A 17,347-nucleotide genomic window follows, 5' to 3' on the forward strand; every position below is an offset into this window, starting at 1 on the left:
ATAAATGTATTATAAATACTTCAATAAAGTAAATATTAACATCATTACCTCGTGCTTTAAACATTTTAAACAGAAGGATGAGTGTTTGTATAAGTATTCGTGACATAACATGTTTGTTGATGTGATGTTTGTATTAGTATTCGTGATATAACATGTTTAGCTGATGTAATGTTTGTATTATTATTCGTGATATAACATGTTTAGCTGATGTAATGTTTGTATTAGTATTCGTGATATAACATGTTTAGCTGATGTAATGTTTGTATTAGTATTCGTGATATAACATGTTTAGCTGATGTAATGTTTGTATTAGTATTCGTGATATAACATGTTTGTTGATGTGATGTTTGTATTAGTATTCGTGATGTAACATGTTTAGCTGATGTATTGTTTGTATTGTTATTGATATTACAGACAGTTAAACATGGTAAATTAAATGTGTTTATTGTTAAATGTTATAACAGAAGTAAAAGTCTGCATTGCTTTCTTATGACCATTCTTAAGTTACAAAGTGTTTTCACTGTTACCCATGATATATGCAATTTTAACCTTCACTATAGTATGTAACAAAAGTTGGAAAATGTTTATTGCTACCCATATTTAGCGTATTTATACTAACTTTTAAATGTTATTTTAATTTTTGCCAAGAATATCCGAGCTAAGAAGTATGAGAAAGATAAGATACAATACAACATTGTAAGGTCAAATATTATATTGCGCCTAAGTTATGTTTAGAAATGAGTGATAGTAACATCAGTTCAACGTCGAAAAACTGTTGAAGGCTGAAACGTTTACAGGGATTTTAATATGTGACATTAATGTTGCTTTACCTGTAACAGTAAAGGTGACCACCCATATTATTCAATAGAACTCTCCCACGTTACTATTTCTAGCCTTCGGATAGTTGAAGTTGATTCATTATTTTCTAATCTATTATCGGGTTTTATTTTAGTTTCTTTCTTACCTACAATAATTAATAGCAGTCGCTCTGTGGGTGTATAAATAACCAACAAGATGGGGGTAAACTGAATAATCGAAGCACGTGTACACTATCTCTAAAGAAATGCATGTTCTAATTTAACGGTTTAAAGTTAGGAAAGTGCTTTAACAGTTATAAGAATCAGGCCCCAAATGAAAACGGATAAACCTATATATCTTAACATATACAGATATATTGTTTTTTTTAAAAAAACGTACTAAATTTTCGAACAAATTAGAAGTATATAAAAAGGTTTATCTTTATGTTAAAAAAAATAAAAGTGACAATTGTGTAAAACTTGATAACAGGTAAAATAATGGAAAACAGTGAAAAGTTAATTAATTAGGTCGGAAATTAACTTTCCAGAAGGAAACTCCTCAAGCTAAACACCCTTAATCAAGTCACACTAACATGTATTTTACCTCACGGTGAGATAACCGCTAATTTCTTGTTTCTGTGCAGAACACTTGACGTTATTATCTGTTCAACTTTACGTGATTTTCTTAAAAGTGACTTCTCTAAAGCACCAATAATCTTTCTATGTGTTATTTCAATGTTATATAAAGTAATTATTTAACAATATTGTGATTAGCCTTTTAATAAACGAAGAAGGAACAAACACACATACACTATCCAGCTAAAATATTTATTGCACTTTTAAGTACACCTGACATATAGGCTAGTATATTTAACTCACAATAAGGTTTCTAGACATGAATGAATTAAATTGCACGGGAACAAGTTCTCAGTCTCTGTATCTGTGAATGTTGGCCATTATCTGTATAAACTAAACAATCAGTTTTCGACTTTTTGACGAGACTTCTACTCAGTTTCTGGTGCAGGATCTTATAGACGCTGTTACATAAAATAAATGTACAAATGAATTTCATCACATGATTATTTCGTACATATACAATAAACGTTAAGCACACAATTACTAACGCACATATATAGTACAGTATATTGCTTCTAGGCTTACGAGACTTAGGCTTGCATCTTACAGGCCAGAATGGTCAATTTCTTCAGAGATCGGACCAAATTTTGGTACACGGCTCTGAAACCGCTGGACAATAGGATCTACGGGCGAAGGAAAAAACAGGGGTCGACCATATCCCGGGACTGACGGCCGGACCGGACAAGCCAGCATCGTAGCTGCAGAAAACGACTGACCGGTCGTCCAAACGGTTGGGACAGAGAGTGCCAATCCTCCTAGAGATGAAACGGCCATCTGGGACTGAAGTTGTCCTTTCCCATCGTCTCGTTGTTCCATCGTAGGATTTTTATTTTCATGGTCATTCTCACCTTGGTCTGGAGCTAACAGACTTTCTACATCGAACAGCCTTTTTCTAGTATGACAATTGACCACTTCTGTGCTAACTTTTTCTTCTTGAGAACTGACTACAGCTCTGTCGGGTCTAGGGCTGACCTCTGGTGGAGGTGTAGGACTCGGACTATCGTCTTCTTCGGGCACAGCCAATCCTAAATGTCGACGGACCTTTCGTTGTGCCTTACGACGTCGAAAGTCCCCCTTCTTGAAGTCTTCCATGTTGGCTGGATGAATGGCCCAGTAGTGACCTTTCCCATTAGCACTGCGTCCAGCTTTTATGAAGCAGTCGTTGAGAGAGAGATTGTGGCGAATACTATTTCTCCAGCCAGGTCCACGGTTTCGGAAGTAGGGATAGTTGTCCAGAATATACTGGTATATGTCACTCAGTACCATCTTCTTCTCATTCGAACTCAATATGGCTTTTGCGATCAGACCGATGTAAGACTGTTGTGGTTTGGGGTCCTCGTGTAACAAACGAGTGCGGGGGTCAAAGCGAACAAAGGGCGAGAGGCCGTAAGGAAGAGGTGGCTGGGCGTCACTGTACGGACTCAGTGGGTATGCCGGAACGAAAGCAGGATGAGTGAACCTAAATCTGCTGGCAACTTGGGCGTAGTCATACAGTTGGAGCCGATGATACTCGACCAGTGCCGCGGGGCTCAGTTGGACCAAAGACGAGCCTGGAGCTGTCGAGGTGTACGGAGAGTCGCGACTGTTGGTACACAAGTTAGCCATGGTACACTACAAACTGTTTACTGCTTGATAACTGCGTGTGGTATGTTTAGAGTAGTCTGTTTACCTGTCTGTTTTGTCAAGGCGGGGTACCGTCATGTTTCTCCACACTGTTTACCAACGTTTTCTTCCACTGCAGAAATTGGTCTTATTGGTTGACAGCGTTTCACGCCCACGGATAACTGAAAGCAGGTTGTTCGGAATGAAGGCGTGGCTCCCACTGGTTGGTCAGGAGGCACGTGCGAAGATGGTGGTGGCGCGTGCCAGTTACTAGGAGTGCAGTGACCAAAGTCAGTAAACGACCTCTGAAAAGAAGATATGCAGAACAAGTAAGTGATTCTAAAGTTAACGAATTAGGTAGTAACTGATATTTGGACAGATCAACAACACATAGGGACATTAGGGAGGTTTTATTGAAACACAACTTACTATAAAACAATATATAACTTAATATTTGTAACAAGCTTATTGTATGAACATAAAACTAGGAAACATTCATTGGATTCGTTACACAATAGATTGACAATATTCGAGACTGGAGAAAGCCAAAACGTTTGGACTTTGTAAATTTTGTTCGAAAGTATATAATTTCATATATAATAGATACTTTACTTAATCTGTTTGTCTACTGGAATATGTTCTTGGTATCTACAGATTTTATTTGCTAGTCTTCTAGTACTAAACAACAAACACTGGCTTATAACTTTAAACAAAGATTCTTAGTTTATAATCTGTCTACTATAACCCCATTGTCTATTCAGTATTTAATTATATTTTATTATTTTGAAATTAAGTTATTCCTAAAGGGGACTTATTTAAGCCTAAATGGAGGGGGGGGGAGGTTGGCGGGCTCTATTCATACCAATATTATACATTAAGCGAAAGCAAACAGTGGCTCGGGCAGATTTCGCTGACCGTTAAATCCGCCCTTGCTGAAGAGATATCTAAAGTTACTTCTTCATTTACAATCATTAAATCATCGCTGACTTGTTTTTATAACGTGTTTACAACGTATAAGGAAAATTTATGTTTATTTGTGTCTCGATAATTGCTACAACGAGATGGCAAAAAATCACTCATTTTCTATATAAAACATAGGTGCGGAAAGCAATAAGATATCAACAGAGTAGGCCCGGCATGGCCAGGTGGTTAAGGCACTCGACTCGTAATCTTAGGGTCGCGGGTTCGCGACCGCGTCGCGCTAAACATGCTCGCCCTCCCAGCCGTGGGGGTGTATAATGTGACGGTCAATCCCACTATTCGTTGATAAAAGAGTGCCCATGACTTTTTGGCGGGTAGTGATGACTAGCTGCCTTTTCTCTAGTCTACTCTGCTAAATTGGGGACGGCTAGCGCAAATAGCCCTCGTGTCGCTTTGGCGAAATTCAAAACAAATCAAACCAGTTAACAAGGCCATAATCGCAAGTTTGTGGCGGTGTAGAAGATTAATTGATGATTGTTAAGTATAACAGAGAAATCAAAATCTTACTCGAATTACAGCGCGGTTAAATCAGTAAGTTTCTATGACGTACAATACAGAGAAATCCGCAGTATTAAGTACTGAAATTAATTGCAATAGCGGTGCTATTTTGTTTACATTTGTTTTGCGGTTTGCTGTTTCGGGATCTTGTAACAAACAAAGCGATAGATCCACAAACAACTTGGAGCACAAATAGTATATAAAGTGTATTTAAAAATTCAATGAAGATCCGTGCCTCATTAGTAATTCTATTAAAAATAGTTAAATCTAGTGTCATTATACGTAAATTGTATAAAACAAAATTTTCTTCTCGATTTTTCAGACAAGTTGTTTATTTGTACTGTTTAGACTTAAACCAACTTTAAGACAACTTATTTGTATTGTCTTGTTTGTTTGTTTGGGAATTTCGCACAAAGCTACTCGAGGGCTATCTGTGCTAGCCGTCACTAATTTAGCAGTGTAAGACTAGAAGGAAGGCAGCTAGTCATCACCACCCACCGCCAACTCTTGGGCTACTCTTTACCAGCGAATAGTGGGATTGACCGTCACATTATACACCCCCACGGCTGGGAGGGCGAGCTTGTTTAGCGCGACGCGGGCGCGAACCCACGACCCTCGGATTACGAGTCGCACGCCTTACGCGCTTGGCCATGCGTGTATTGTCTAAACTTGAACTAACTTTAAGACAAGTTGATTATTTGTATTATTTAAATTTAGCTAACTTTTAGACGAGTTGTTTATTTTTACTGTTTAAACCTAAACCAATTTTAAAACAAGTTGTTTATTTGTACTGTTTAGACTTGAACCAACTTTAAGACAACTTATTTGTATTGTCTAAACTTGAGCTAACTTTAAAATAAGTTGTTTATTTCTACTGTTTAAATTTGAACCAACTTTAAGACGAGTTGTTTATTTATACTGTTTAGAACTGAATCAATTTTAAGACAACTTGTTTATTCGTGCTGTCTAAACATGAACCAACTTTATATGCAACTTTGAAAATTTGAGAGTATCTTAGTTTTAGGAATTAACCGCGTCATGTTTTATATTTAGTTTGGTTTAGTAAATTAGTTTCCTTATGTTATATTTAGTGTATCATTTTATTAAGTACATAGCACAATCCACAGTTTTTAGTGTTAGTCAGAGATTTCAAAAATTTTTTATTCTCCACCTAAGAATTTTTATTAAAATTTTGAGATTGGTACCCGGTTCTAAACAGTTTTACTTTCTTTTGGTTGAAAAGTAACTGAGATTCTACGAGACATGAAACTGCAACTCTAATTAAAGAGATGATTCTTTAACTAACGCCCCTCGCTAGTACAGCGGTATGTCTCCGGATTTACAACACTAAAATCAGGGATTCGATTCCCCTCGTTGGGTTGAGCAGCTAGCCCTTTGTGGCTTTGTTATAAGAAAAACACACTTAAACTAACAAAGCAACCGCGTCGCAAGTGTAGCTATTATAATTTCACTGGTTATTATGGGCGGAATTTGTAGAACAATCTTAATATCGATAGCTGAGTTGGTGGTATTCACATACTTTATAACTGTATATATATATATTTGATTTATTTGTGTTGAATCAAGTACGTAATCTTCAAAGAGTGCGAAGATGATACGCACGTTTGTTTGTCACGTATGTTCTTATGGAAGAGCAGTATTCTGAAATACTTTTTATTAAGTGACAACTACGTGTAACGTAACATTCTACAAATGTACATCAGTAGAGAATCTAGGCCTCCATAAACTGAAAAGAAAAAGACGTTATATGGTAATAAATAAAAATAAAATATTTTTATATTAACGAAAGTATTGTTAATAACATAAGCAACTTGCTCTTTAGATTTTTGATTCTGTAAATATTCGTTTTGTTAATAAGATTTTGAAGTGGACATTTTTGTGGAAGGAGTTAGGAATACAACGTTTTGTTTAACCTTTTATCCAACCACTGTGGCATCAGAGATGCGCTTCAACTTATAACGCTCACATTCCAGGCTCAGTTCTTGCACTGGGCACTGTGTAGATAAGTAAGTACGTGTTAAAATAAGAAAACTTTTTGTTTCGAAATTCAAGTGAAAAATGCTTCCCTAAATTATTGTCTCTTTATTGTTGAGTACAACGTTACACAAATTAGTATATGTATATATATGCTATGCTGTGTTCAACGGCCTGGCACAGACCGAACCCCATAGTTGAGGGTTATAAACCCTTTTAATCCTGTTTTCGTGTCTTCAGTCAATTCATTGGGAAACTTGATCAGTATTAACGCGTCTTTTTCCTCCTTTTCGTCTCAACTTAAACACGGTCGATCCACTTTGTTTTCTGGTAATTATAATTTGTTAGCTGTAGTACTTGTTCATTATGTGAGTTGGCTTTCATAACTAGACTGTATCCGTCAGATTCTATATTTTTCTTTTAGATTTTTAACAATAATAGCTATTTTAACAGTGCTTGATTAAGTGATCCTGGTATGACGTTTCCACACAAACTATATAATTAAGAAAATAACTGGTTCCTCGGAGTGGTTACTCCAGGAATAGGTACATGCTTCACCACTTAAGGGTTCTCTATATAGACAATTGGATTTCTTTCTGTGCTTGTATTGTATGAAACAACTTCTATTAGAAAGCGAGGACGAAGGTGTCTGGGTTAACTGCCTTCCATTTACTCGGTTTCCGCTCACGCTTCATGCGATTTCTATGAGACGATGAAATGCCATTTCAACCCGAAATCACATTGTGAATTCAGCAGTAAGGTTGGTCAAACTCTAATGGTTACACCTTACGGTGCTGTTTCGTTAGGCATTAAAGTGTTATGCTTTGATTTGGTTTTGTTTTGAATTTCGAGCAAAGCTACACGAGGGCTATCTGAGCTAGCCGTCCCTAATTTATCAGTGTAAGACTAGACGGAAGGCAGCTAGTCATCACTACCCACCGCCAACTTCTTTTACCAACGAATAGTGAGATTGACCGTCACATTATAACGCCCCCACGGCTGAAAGAGCAAGCATGTTTAATGTGATGGGGATTCGAACCCGCGACCCTCAGATTGCGAGTCGAGCACCTTAACCACATGGTCATGCCGGGCCCCGTTCACGTATTTATACCGTTTCAATCTATGTGTACGTTGTTACAAAACTTTAAATGCACGCGCATGTCACAATAGATTATTGCTATACATATACCTACACACACTCGTTATCTTAACGATTCATTTTCTACATGCGTAGTTTCCTTTAAATATATGTGTGTATTTTATTATATAGCACTTCAGTTTCAAAAATACCCCTAATTATGAAGTGATAGACCAGAGGGAAGAAGGCTAGTCAACACCACCTTCGGCCACAAATTGTGAAGCGCGATTTCTTCGCGTTAACGGGACGCGACCCACGGAATATCATCTTCACAGACCGGCACGCTAACCAATTGCTGCACTCGGTTTCCTTTGAGCACAATGTGTTATTATTATTACTCAACATTTCACTCTTAGCAGATACTATTTCAGGGGTACTTTTAGTAAAAGCTATGATTGACATTGAACTTTAATAAATACATGTACACGCGCAATTAAACTAGGTTTTAGTCTGCTTTCCGTCATTGCTGGTTTGTAGCACAGCTGTCTATGTTGCTATTTCAACAATCATAAATATATTTATCTCTGGTCCAAAACTACAACTTCGTAATAAATAGAATCTCAGAGCAAAGAAAACTGCATCGCTCGTTATTTCTTTCAACAACTTGTCTTGAAAACTGGAATTCATACTAACTTTTTAATTTCAAACAGAGTGTAGAAACTTATTAGGCTTAAAGACTGTTAAAGGTTCGGCTTTTATGGGATAATTGATCTCATCATCACCACACACACACATAGATATTTCAAGCATGTTTGTTTTCTGATATGTTTGACTAAATCTTTCGGTAAAACCATCTGTAATAAAGTTGTTCAAATGTGGTCTTCTTTTATGTGAGAAACTACCTCACCATTTAAACACACTACCGAGGCTCTAATTAAAGTCATATTTAGAATTTTTTTTTTTTTTCATTTCGCGCAAAGCTACACGAGGGCTATCTGCGCTAGCCGTCCCTAATTTAGTAGTGTAAGACTAGAGGGAAGGCAGCTAGTCATCACTACCCACTGCCAACTCTTGGGCTACTATTTTACCAACAATAGTGAGATTGACCGTCACATTATATCGCCCACAAAGCTGAAAGGGCGAGCATGTTTGGTATGACGGGGATTCGGATTTCGAGATTTAAATCTTTTAAAAATGTCGGGTCTTGTATTTCGAAATAAAATGTTATGTGTTAAGGTAGCATCATTGTAAATAGACATAAGTGACGTGCGCAGCAACACCATGATAACAAGTGACGTGCGCAGCAACACCATGATAACATGTGCCATGGGCAGTAGCACCATGATAAACACACTTGCCCCACGTAGTAACACAACAATAAATAGACCATTGTGGTACATTATTTACTGTGAGTTTTAGACATCAATTTCAGCAGAATATTCTCACAACTAATCATTTCTTCATAAATCTAGAGAAAAAATTGATGATCTATTAACAGAAAATCAAACTGTATCATGATGTTATTGTTCATAAAGCGTGTATTGGACATGCAAAGTGATTTTTGTGTGATATCACTTAGCAAATATTGCCCTGTTGAAATGACGTTCAACGATTAATGGAGTGTAACCTCCCCTAAGGGCACTGAAAAAGGGAAGCCCTACTCTCCTGCTGGCTAAAGACAGATGACAACCCTCAGCACCTGGGTGTTAAATACATTACACTGACACGTAAGCGCCAGGCTGCTACTAGAGAGAGTGATAAGTCCAATTTGTGCAACGTCGTCCTTTGAGAGAAAAGTGAAACGAAATATAGGGTTGTACCATGCGCGGTAGGATATGCGTTATTACGAAAAATATTTTCTTTGAGCAATGAAATATTTTAAAGCTTGCTAAGAGGTAGAATGTATTATAAGTAGGTAAAATATATAAATAATACACCCTGAAACTGCAGAGGAACTTGTGTAGTCTACACATTGCAAAAGACTTGTTATACGGTTTGTGATCGATTTAGAATAACGTCTGCTAAACCTAAGGACCAGAAAAGAAATCTAAATCATATGTATGCTGATAGAGATTTGTGAAGCCGACGACGTGGTATAGGCCGTTTTGATTACCGTTATAGCATTGTACGAAACAATACCCTACTTATGTCTAGTTGATCCTACCATATTAGACAAAATCCGTAAACTGAACAAGTGCTAGTGAATCACAATGATGAAAGCTATTTTGTTCTCCGAACACTGGACCGGAGAAGCATTCATGGATGGAGTGGATTAGGACAGAAAATTTACTTTTGTGGCATTTAATCTTCTCTTTGGCCGACGAGGCGCTGAGTTCGCGGCCAAGCATTTAATCGTTAATGTCTCCTTTCGTGGGCCATTGTTGTCTAACTTGTATAGATTTGGTAGGAATCATATAGGAACTCCTTTTAGATGTGTTTTGTTAAGTCAAACTCAACATTAGACTTGGTAAATTAAAATACAGTCCCTGAGGAAATCATGTCTAAAATTATTTTTTTTATCATCCCTGTCTTCGAAGGTATTAAGATCCGAAACATGCGCCATGTAAAGATATATATATAACTAAAAATAAATGCTTTATAGCTATACACGGCGAAATACTAAAACGTAAAATATTTGACTTAACATGAGATTTTAGCATGGTTAATATAAAGCACTAACCAGTGAAAATATTCGTAAAAAGCTACATTCTCTTAACATAAGACTGAAATTGTACAAAAAATGTCGTTTACTGCTAAAAGTCTCTTTCCAGTTGCATTCATTTTTTTAACAAGAACCCCGATCGATGTATTTTATGTATATAAAATAGATGGCGCTATAACATATTGAATGGCGATAATTATTTAAACCTGGTTTGTTTGAGCGGCCTTCACCCATTCCGCGAGAGTTTTTGCCGTTAAGACTACATTATGGAAAATTCACCATTCAGTATTCTGTACCACCTTCCTTTCCCGAATGATTTTTTTCCTTCGACTTTGATCTAGTTTATGTTTTAGTGTTTTATACTTGTTGATGGTTTGAAGGATTTGTTGTTTTTGTTTATTTCACAATGATGATGAATACGAAAAGAGAAAGAAAATATATTTCTGGTTTATTCCGAGTATTTATATTTACTGTATCCAGCATTTATATTAAGTGAAATATGCTATTTATATGCGTATTAATGCGTTAAAAGACAACAACCAGTAAACATAAATTTATTTGTTTACGAAACAGCGTATAAGTTTTGATGGAAAGGTTTAGTTTTGAATTTCGCGCAAAGCTACGCAAGGGGGCCTGACATGGCGCAGCGCGTAAGGCGTGCGACTCGTAATCTGAGGGTCGCGGGTTCGCGCCCGCGTCGCGCTAAACATGCTCGCTCTCCCAGCCGTGGGGGCGTATAATGTGACGGTCAATCCCACTATTCGTTGGTAAAAGAGTAGCCCAAGAGTTGGCGGTGGGTGGTGATGACTAGCTGCCTTCCCTCTAGTTTTACACTGCTAAATTAGGGACGGCTAGCACAGATAGCCCTCGAGTAGCTTTGTGCGAAATTCCAAAACAAACAAACAAGCTACGCGAGGGCTGACTGCGCTAGCCGTCCCTAATTTAGCAGTGTAAGACTAGAGGAAAAGCAACTAGTCATCACCACCCACCGCCAACTCTTGGGCTACTCTTTTACCAACTTCCTCACTGCTGAGAGGGCGAGCATGTTTGGTATGACGGGGATTCGAACCCGCGAATTATGAGTCGAGGGCCTTAACCACCTGGCCATGCTGGGCTTGGTGGAAAGATAACGCTAGAAACTTGTTAACAATTGCACATTTGTAGTTAAAATCATGAAAAGAAACTATCACCGTCTCATTGGAACATATACGAGTAAATTATATTTTTGCATTGACAAAGCATACATTAAAATGTATAATCTTATTAAAAGAAGATTTTGAGCTTAGACTAATAAGTCTAATTAGATTAAAACACACATAAAGACGTATGATTCTATTACAAATACATTAAACGAACGAGTAATATAAAATTAATACATAAAAGTTAGTTGTTAATATCAAATACAATTTATATATATATACTTTTATTGTTTAAAAAAGTTGTTATACTTATTACATAGACTGACTCTATGAGAAAAAGTTATCCATTCAAAAACGTTTGAAGAGAAAAATAAGCCAAAACTCTTTCAACAAAATATAAATCAACAAAATGAGCAACATTCTTCGTATTGCACCATTTTGTTCATGTATTGCAAATCTGGATTTACATTCAGCTTACCTTTGATTTCACCACATCACGTCTTAGCAACTCAAGATCGTTTGCGTAGTTGTTGTGGGATAGAGGTACGTCATGGGCTATCTGTACTCAACCTACCATGGGAAATCCAGCCCCGGATTTTAGCGTCATACATTGATAACCTTACCGCCGATCCACTCTGGGACCCCCAGGATAGAGGAGAAAATAATTTGTGTTCGTTTTTTCAAGACGATCGTTTAATTGTGGGAACTGAAAACGTTTTATCAGAATTCGTGAAACGTTTATGAGTTTAAACTGATAGGTAAAAATAAGAGGAATTATATTTGAAAGTTTAGTATTATTCTGATTTAGGATGGTTTCCGCTGAGTGTTGTTAGCCTTTTTAATCTGTCTGTCGATTTTAGTAGCTTTATATCTTCTTTGTAACATGGCTTTTTTAGATCCTTAGTGAAATTTCTGAGCATATTTTCTTCATTTTAAGAGCTTGACCGTAGGTAATGTTTGTTTTAGTGTAAGAGGGGTGATAACTTTTATAGAGAAGGTGTAGTGATATGTCTGTAGGTTGTTTTTTTTTTTGCACAAGTCGATGTGTAAAATTCCAGTTTGTGGAAAAACTGTGACGTCAAGAAAATTCATGTGCGTAAGCGATTAATCACAGGTGAACTTGATTGTTTTGTGAAAGGAGTTTGTGCAATATTTTTATATATGAAGTTTTACATGGCTGAATTGTAAAACCTGGTTTTCAATATGACTCATAAAAATGTTGGCATAATTTGGACCCATTTTGGTACCCATTACCTGAATATAGAGTTGGTTATTAAATTCGAAGTTGTTCAGAGTTAAAAATAGGCTGGCAAGATCGGTTATTCTTTGAAATTCTGATGAGTTAGAAATGTTTAATGCGGACTTAAGAATGTCTAAAGTGTCTAGTTCCTTATCATGTCCAATGTTGATGTAAAGGAAAGAACCATCCATCGTTCAAGGAAGACTATTGGATGGTAACTGTCTGTAAGTTTCAATATCTTCTATGGTATTGAGAAACCAGGTAAGAGAGGAGGGTACAGATAAGACCTTTTAAGCGGAGATCTTTTCAGTAGCCATGTTCATATTAGAAATTATAGGTGGCCAGGATTGTTTGGCTTGTGCATTTTGAATAAGAAATACAATCTACCAGGAACAGCTTTTCTGGGTATCAAATACTGAAAGGTTTCTTGGTTAATTTTATTGTTTTGGAGGAGTTATTTAAGCTTATCACTTATGGTCTTAATAAACTGAGTTGTAGGATCATGTGAGAGTTTTTAATAGAAGTTAATGTTCTCTAGTTGCCGGCTAGATTCCGTGATATAGTCTTCTTTGTTAACACGTTAGCTCTCAAGCCTATTTTCCCAATACTTCCCAGGGTCCCACTAGTCATTTTACAATTACTTTAATTAGGAAGAGTATAAAATTTTTATATCATGTTAGGTATGAGTCAAAGACTTTGTAAAAGTTATTTTTGGCTGAAGTACCATGGGTGGGTTGCTTGGAACCTAAAAATGCATTTTGTCTTACTGTCCCACAAGACCAACACGTGATTTGCGCAAGAATTTCAGAAGTATAACATTTTTGGCATATAAATCTATGTATAATATTTATTTTTTCTCTTTTTCAGGGGTTCGATTCCCCTCGGTGGACTCAGCAGTTAGCCTGATGTGGCATTGCTATAAGAAAACACATACACTCTTTTTCAGATATTTTTAATATTTTTTCTATATGTTGAAATACGAGTCCCAACCAATCTGGTGTGCCAGTAAATAATTTTTTATGCTTAAAAAATGAAAATCTGATTCTTCAGAAATTGAGAAAAATTCAGATACTGAAGATAAAGATAGTGAAGCTTCAGATTATGAACCTTCTAGTAACGAAACTTCCAATTCAGAAGATAAAAAAAACCCTCACGTCTGAAGATTTTGAAAATAAAGAGTCTGAAACTGGAGCTGCAACTAATGGCAATGCCCAGCAGCACACTCCATCTTATGAATGTTGTCCAGTGAACAGTTCCATCCAAAAAACGTTTTCATTTATTGCTCCAAGTTCTAGATCATCTACAAATGTTATAGTAACACCTGTTGACATGTTTGAATTTATGGTCAATGATGATATTTACGATCTTGTAGTTCAACAAACAAATATCAGTTATAACCAAACTAAGACAGCTGGTAACACAAAGGTGAGCATGTGGAAATACACTAACTGTGATGAAATAAAAAAGGTTTCTTGGAACCATTATGCACATAGGATTTGGGAGATACCCATAGACTTCCCACAACTGGGAGAAAGATATCTTCCTCTGGAATTCTTACATACCATAAATAATGTCAAGAAATAGGTTTCTAGCACTTCTACGTTTTCTTCATTTTGCAAATAATCAAACAATTGGAAGATATCGTTTGAGGAAAATTAGAAGGTTCTTGAGATTCTTGAAAAACATTTTACAAAAGCTAATATTCCCGGTGAATGCATTGCAGTAGATAAAACAATGGTGCCATGGCGAGGTCGCCTAGTGTTCTGTCAATATAATCGTGGAAAGGCACATAAATATGGTTTGAAATGTATAAACTACGTGATCCCCAAGGTTACACCTGTACAAACACTGCTTTTGCTGGAAAAGCTGACACACAGCAGTTGTTTGTTGTGAGATAAAGGGATATTAATAGTTTCTGGTAGACTGCTTAATATTATAGCAGTTTCTTTATGACAAAAAGAATGCTGTTAGAAGTACTTTTTGAATTGGCGTTATTGATATAAAGCTGATTTTTGTTATTCTTTTTAAGAAGGAATGTATCAGTTTTATTTGTAAATTTTTGTAGTTTTTTTTTTCCAGCAAAGTTTTGTACATATGATAATAATGCGAAACTTCTTTTCTTAGCATATCGGTAGAATTTTGTAGAATGTTATAGTGAGATTCATGAGTTCTGAGGAAGTGTTTTCAAGGATTTGTTGCAGAAGTTCTGATTATGTACATCTTTTGTTATCGGTGCTTTTAATGCGAGAGATTGAAATATGTTTGTTTTTATGCTATGCTCTAGTGACTTGGCATGTTGATAATATTTTGTACGTTTCTCAGTGAATTTCTAAGTTTATGAAATAGTTGTTTTCTACTGTAATTGAGTGATTTCCCGCCTGGCTCACGTTAAATGTTGACAGTTATCGCTGTGAGAAAGTCTTTGTAATCGTGAGATATAGGATGGTTAAGCGTAAGGGAAGAAAGAAGGTTGTAACTATTTTTTTTTTGCCCTTGAAGAATAAAGGTCTACCTTTCGAAAGCGCTCGGTTTATTGAGTTTTCATTTAATTCTATAAGCTTTTACCTAGTGTTACTACAAGTCTCTCTTACACTGTATAGTAAGCTCTTACCTGGTGTTACTATTAACGTGACTTACTCTGTATAATGTCTTCCAGTAGCATCGAGGTAAATATGTGGACTTATAATGGTAGAAACCGGGATTTGATACCCATGGGGTACAGTACAAACAAATGTTGTATAATACACTTGTGCTTGGTGTTAATATCAGTTTGTCTTATTATAAAGTTTTATCTGTTACTAACGGCCTGTCTTACACTATAGATACCACTACTTTTCATTCACCACACAAATAACAAAATAAAATATGCAGACAGACTCAATACATTTTCTTACAGTAAGTCATGAAGTAGCATGCGATAGAAGACAAACACTTACAAATGCACGTATTCCCATAACCGCTGAGTGGACTGATTAAAGGCATATACAATAGGAATCATATTTTATGACATTCTGGACCAGCGTGTGCGGTGCAATTGGTTTGACCTCAGACTAAAGAGTGATAATGTCCACTTTTACCTAGCTAAGGTGGTCGACACATTTTTTGAAGAAGAACACGTTAACGGAATGAACTTCCCTTCGTGCTCATATGATTTCAACAGAAAAAAATAACCGAGAATCTGAGAAAAGCTTTCATTTTTATCGTGCAACATGGATGTGCCACTGGTCTAGCTGGCGACAGTATTCCAAATTGAAGTGAAATGTCATAATGTGTAAGTATGTAAAAACAACTTATTTGTCAGAGTCCGATATTTCCATGTCTAATGTACATAAATATTGACCAAAGGGGTATATTGACATTTATCTGTAATAGTAATTTTATTTCGTCGTAACTATAGTATTAAGAAATCAAATTATGCTTTAAATGTTTAGCACTGTATACGGACATTTCTAGTAGCTTAACTAATTAAAAATAACAAAAAAAAACAGGTTGAATTAAATGCATACATTCACAACAATTACGACTTATGTTAAAATGTGCCTTATATTTTCATGGAGTGATATTTACAAAGCACTCCTTTCTCATGGATTAATACAACAGTCTGCGCTAGGTAATTTAACTTGGTAACTTTTTATCCAACATATATATATATAAAAATCAGCACCTGAATTACTTCTGTGAACATGTACAAAAAATAAAAAAAAATACGTGTAAAACTATAATTTTTTTCTTTAAGCTTTCAAAATTTTGAACAAAAAACATCAAGTATACCGAAGAAAAAGTCAAACTTTCAATACAAGAGATAACGTAGCTCGCTTGTTGTACACGTCAACCCCCGGCTGAAAGAGAAAATCAAATTAGCCCCAGCATATGCTGCCTTATAAGTTTGTAAAGACACAAAAGCTTTGCTAACAGCTAACGCTGTGCTTAAGGCCATGGTGCTGATACGCTGGGGGATGAGTGTCAAAGGTTCCGCGCTCTCTCGGTTACACAGCTGCTCTTTGCTTTTCCATCAAGAAATTTATTCTTTTATTATTACATTCCGAACAGCAATAACATCGGTCATCTTCTGAGACAATCATATTTGCAGTATAAATGTTTTCGGCACGCTAGATAACAGAGCATAAAGCAGGCGTTAAAGACGTCATAAAAGGTGTTCATCTTGTTGAAAGCGTTAGGCGATGGCTCTTGACAGCCCTCAACCCAAAAACGCATGCGTAGAAACTGACTATCAGTAAACAGTTTTTCATCTTTAGTTGAATTTCAAAGTTTATTAATTCGAAATCTATCTCAAGAGATTGTTTTGTTGTCAGGTGAAGTATACATATTTTTTTTTATAACTTATTGGTTTTTTGTTTAAACAGAAAGGGCTGTTCAGAACATGTCTTACGACACTTAACATGAATTATTATTAATAAAAATATCTTTTTTTTATTTTTACAGTAGCAATAAACTTTACACCTAAGTATTAATTTTGCCTGAAAAATAAATAACAACTGGTTTTAAAGAGTTTGTTATATGTCTTCTCATTTGTTTCATAAAATAAAATATTATTTAATTTTCTAAATCATTCGTTTGTTTGTTTGTTTGTTTTTTGAATTTCGCACAAAGCTACTCGAGGGCTATTTGTGCTAGCCGTCCCTAATTTAGCAGTGTAAGACTAGAGGGAAGGCAGCTAGTCATCACTACCCACCGCCAACTCTTGGGCTACTCTTGTAC

The 17,347-nt window shown here is 36.1% G+C and overlaps 1 protein-coding gene across 2 annotated transcripts in view; it reads right to left on the minus strand.

Annotated features, from left to right (window-relative positions):
• Nucleotides 1-1,611: 1,611 nt before the first annotated feature.
• Nucleotides 1,612-17,347, minus strand: part of LOC143239327 (uncharacterized) — a 38,615-nt gene continuing 22,879 nt past the window's right edge. For both annotated transcript variants that reach the window (XM_076480298.1, XM_076480297.1), the window contains exon 3: nt 1,612-3,340. In XM_076480298.1, coding sequence (XP_076336413.1) covers nt 1,977-3,038 — 1,062 coding nt within the window. In that variant the 5' untranslated portion in view covers nt 3,039-3,340 and the 3' untranslated portion in view covers nt 1,612-1,976. The remainder of the gene's footprint in view (nt 3,341-17,347) is intronic.

The sequence above is a fragment of the Tachypleus tridentatus genome, chromosome 13 (genome assembly GCF_004210375.1).
Source record: "Tachypleus tridentatus isolate NWPU-2018 chromosome 13, ASM421037v1, whole genome shotgun sequence".
NCBI classification, from domain to species: Eukaryota; Metazoa; Arthropoda; class Merostomata; order Xiphosura; family Limulidae; genus Tachypleus; species Tachypleus tridentatus.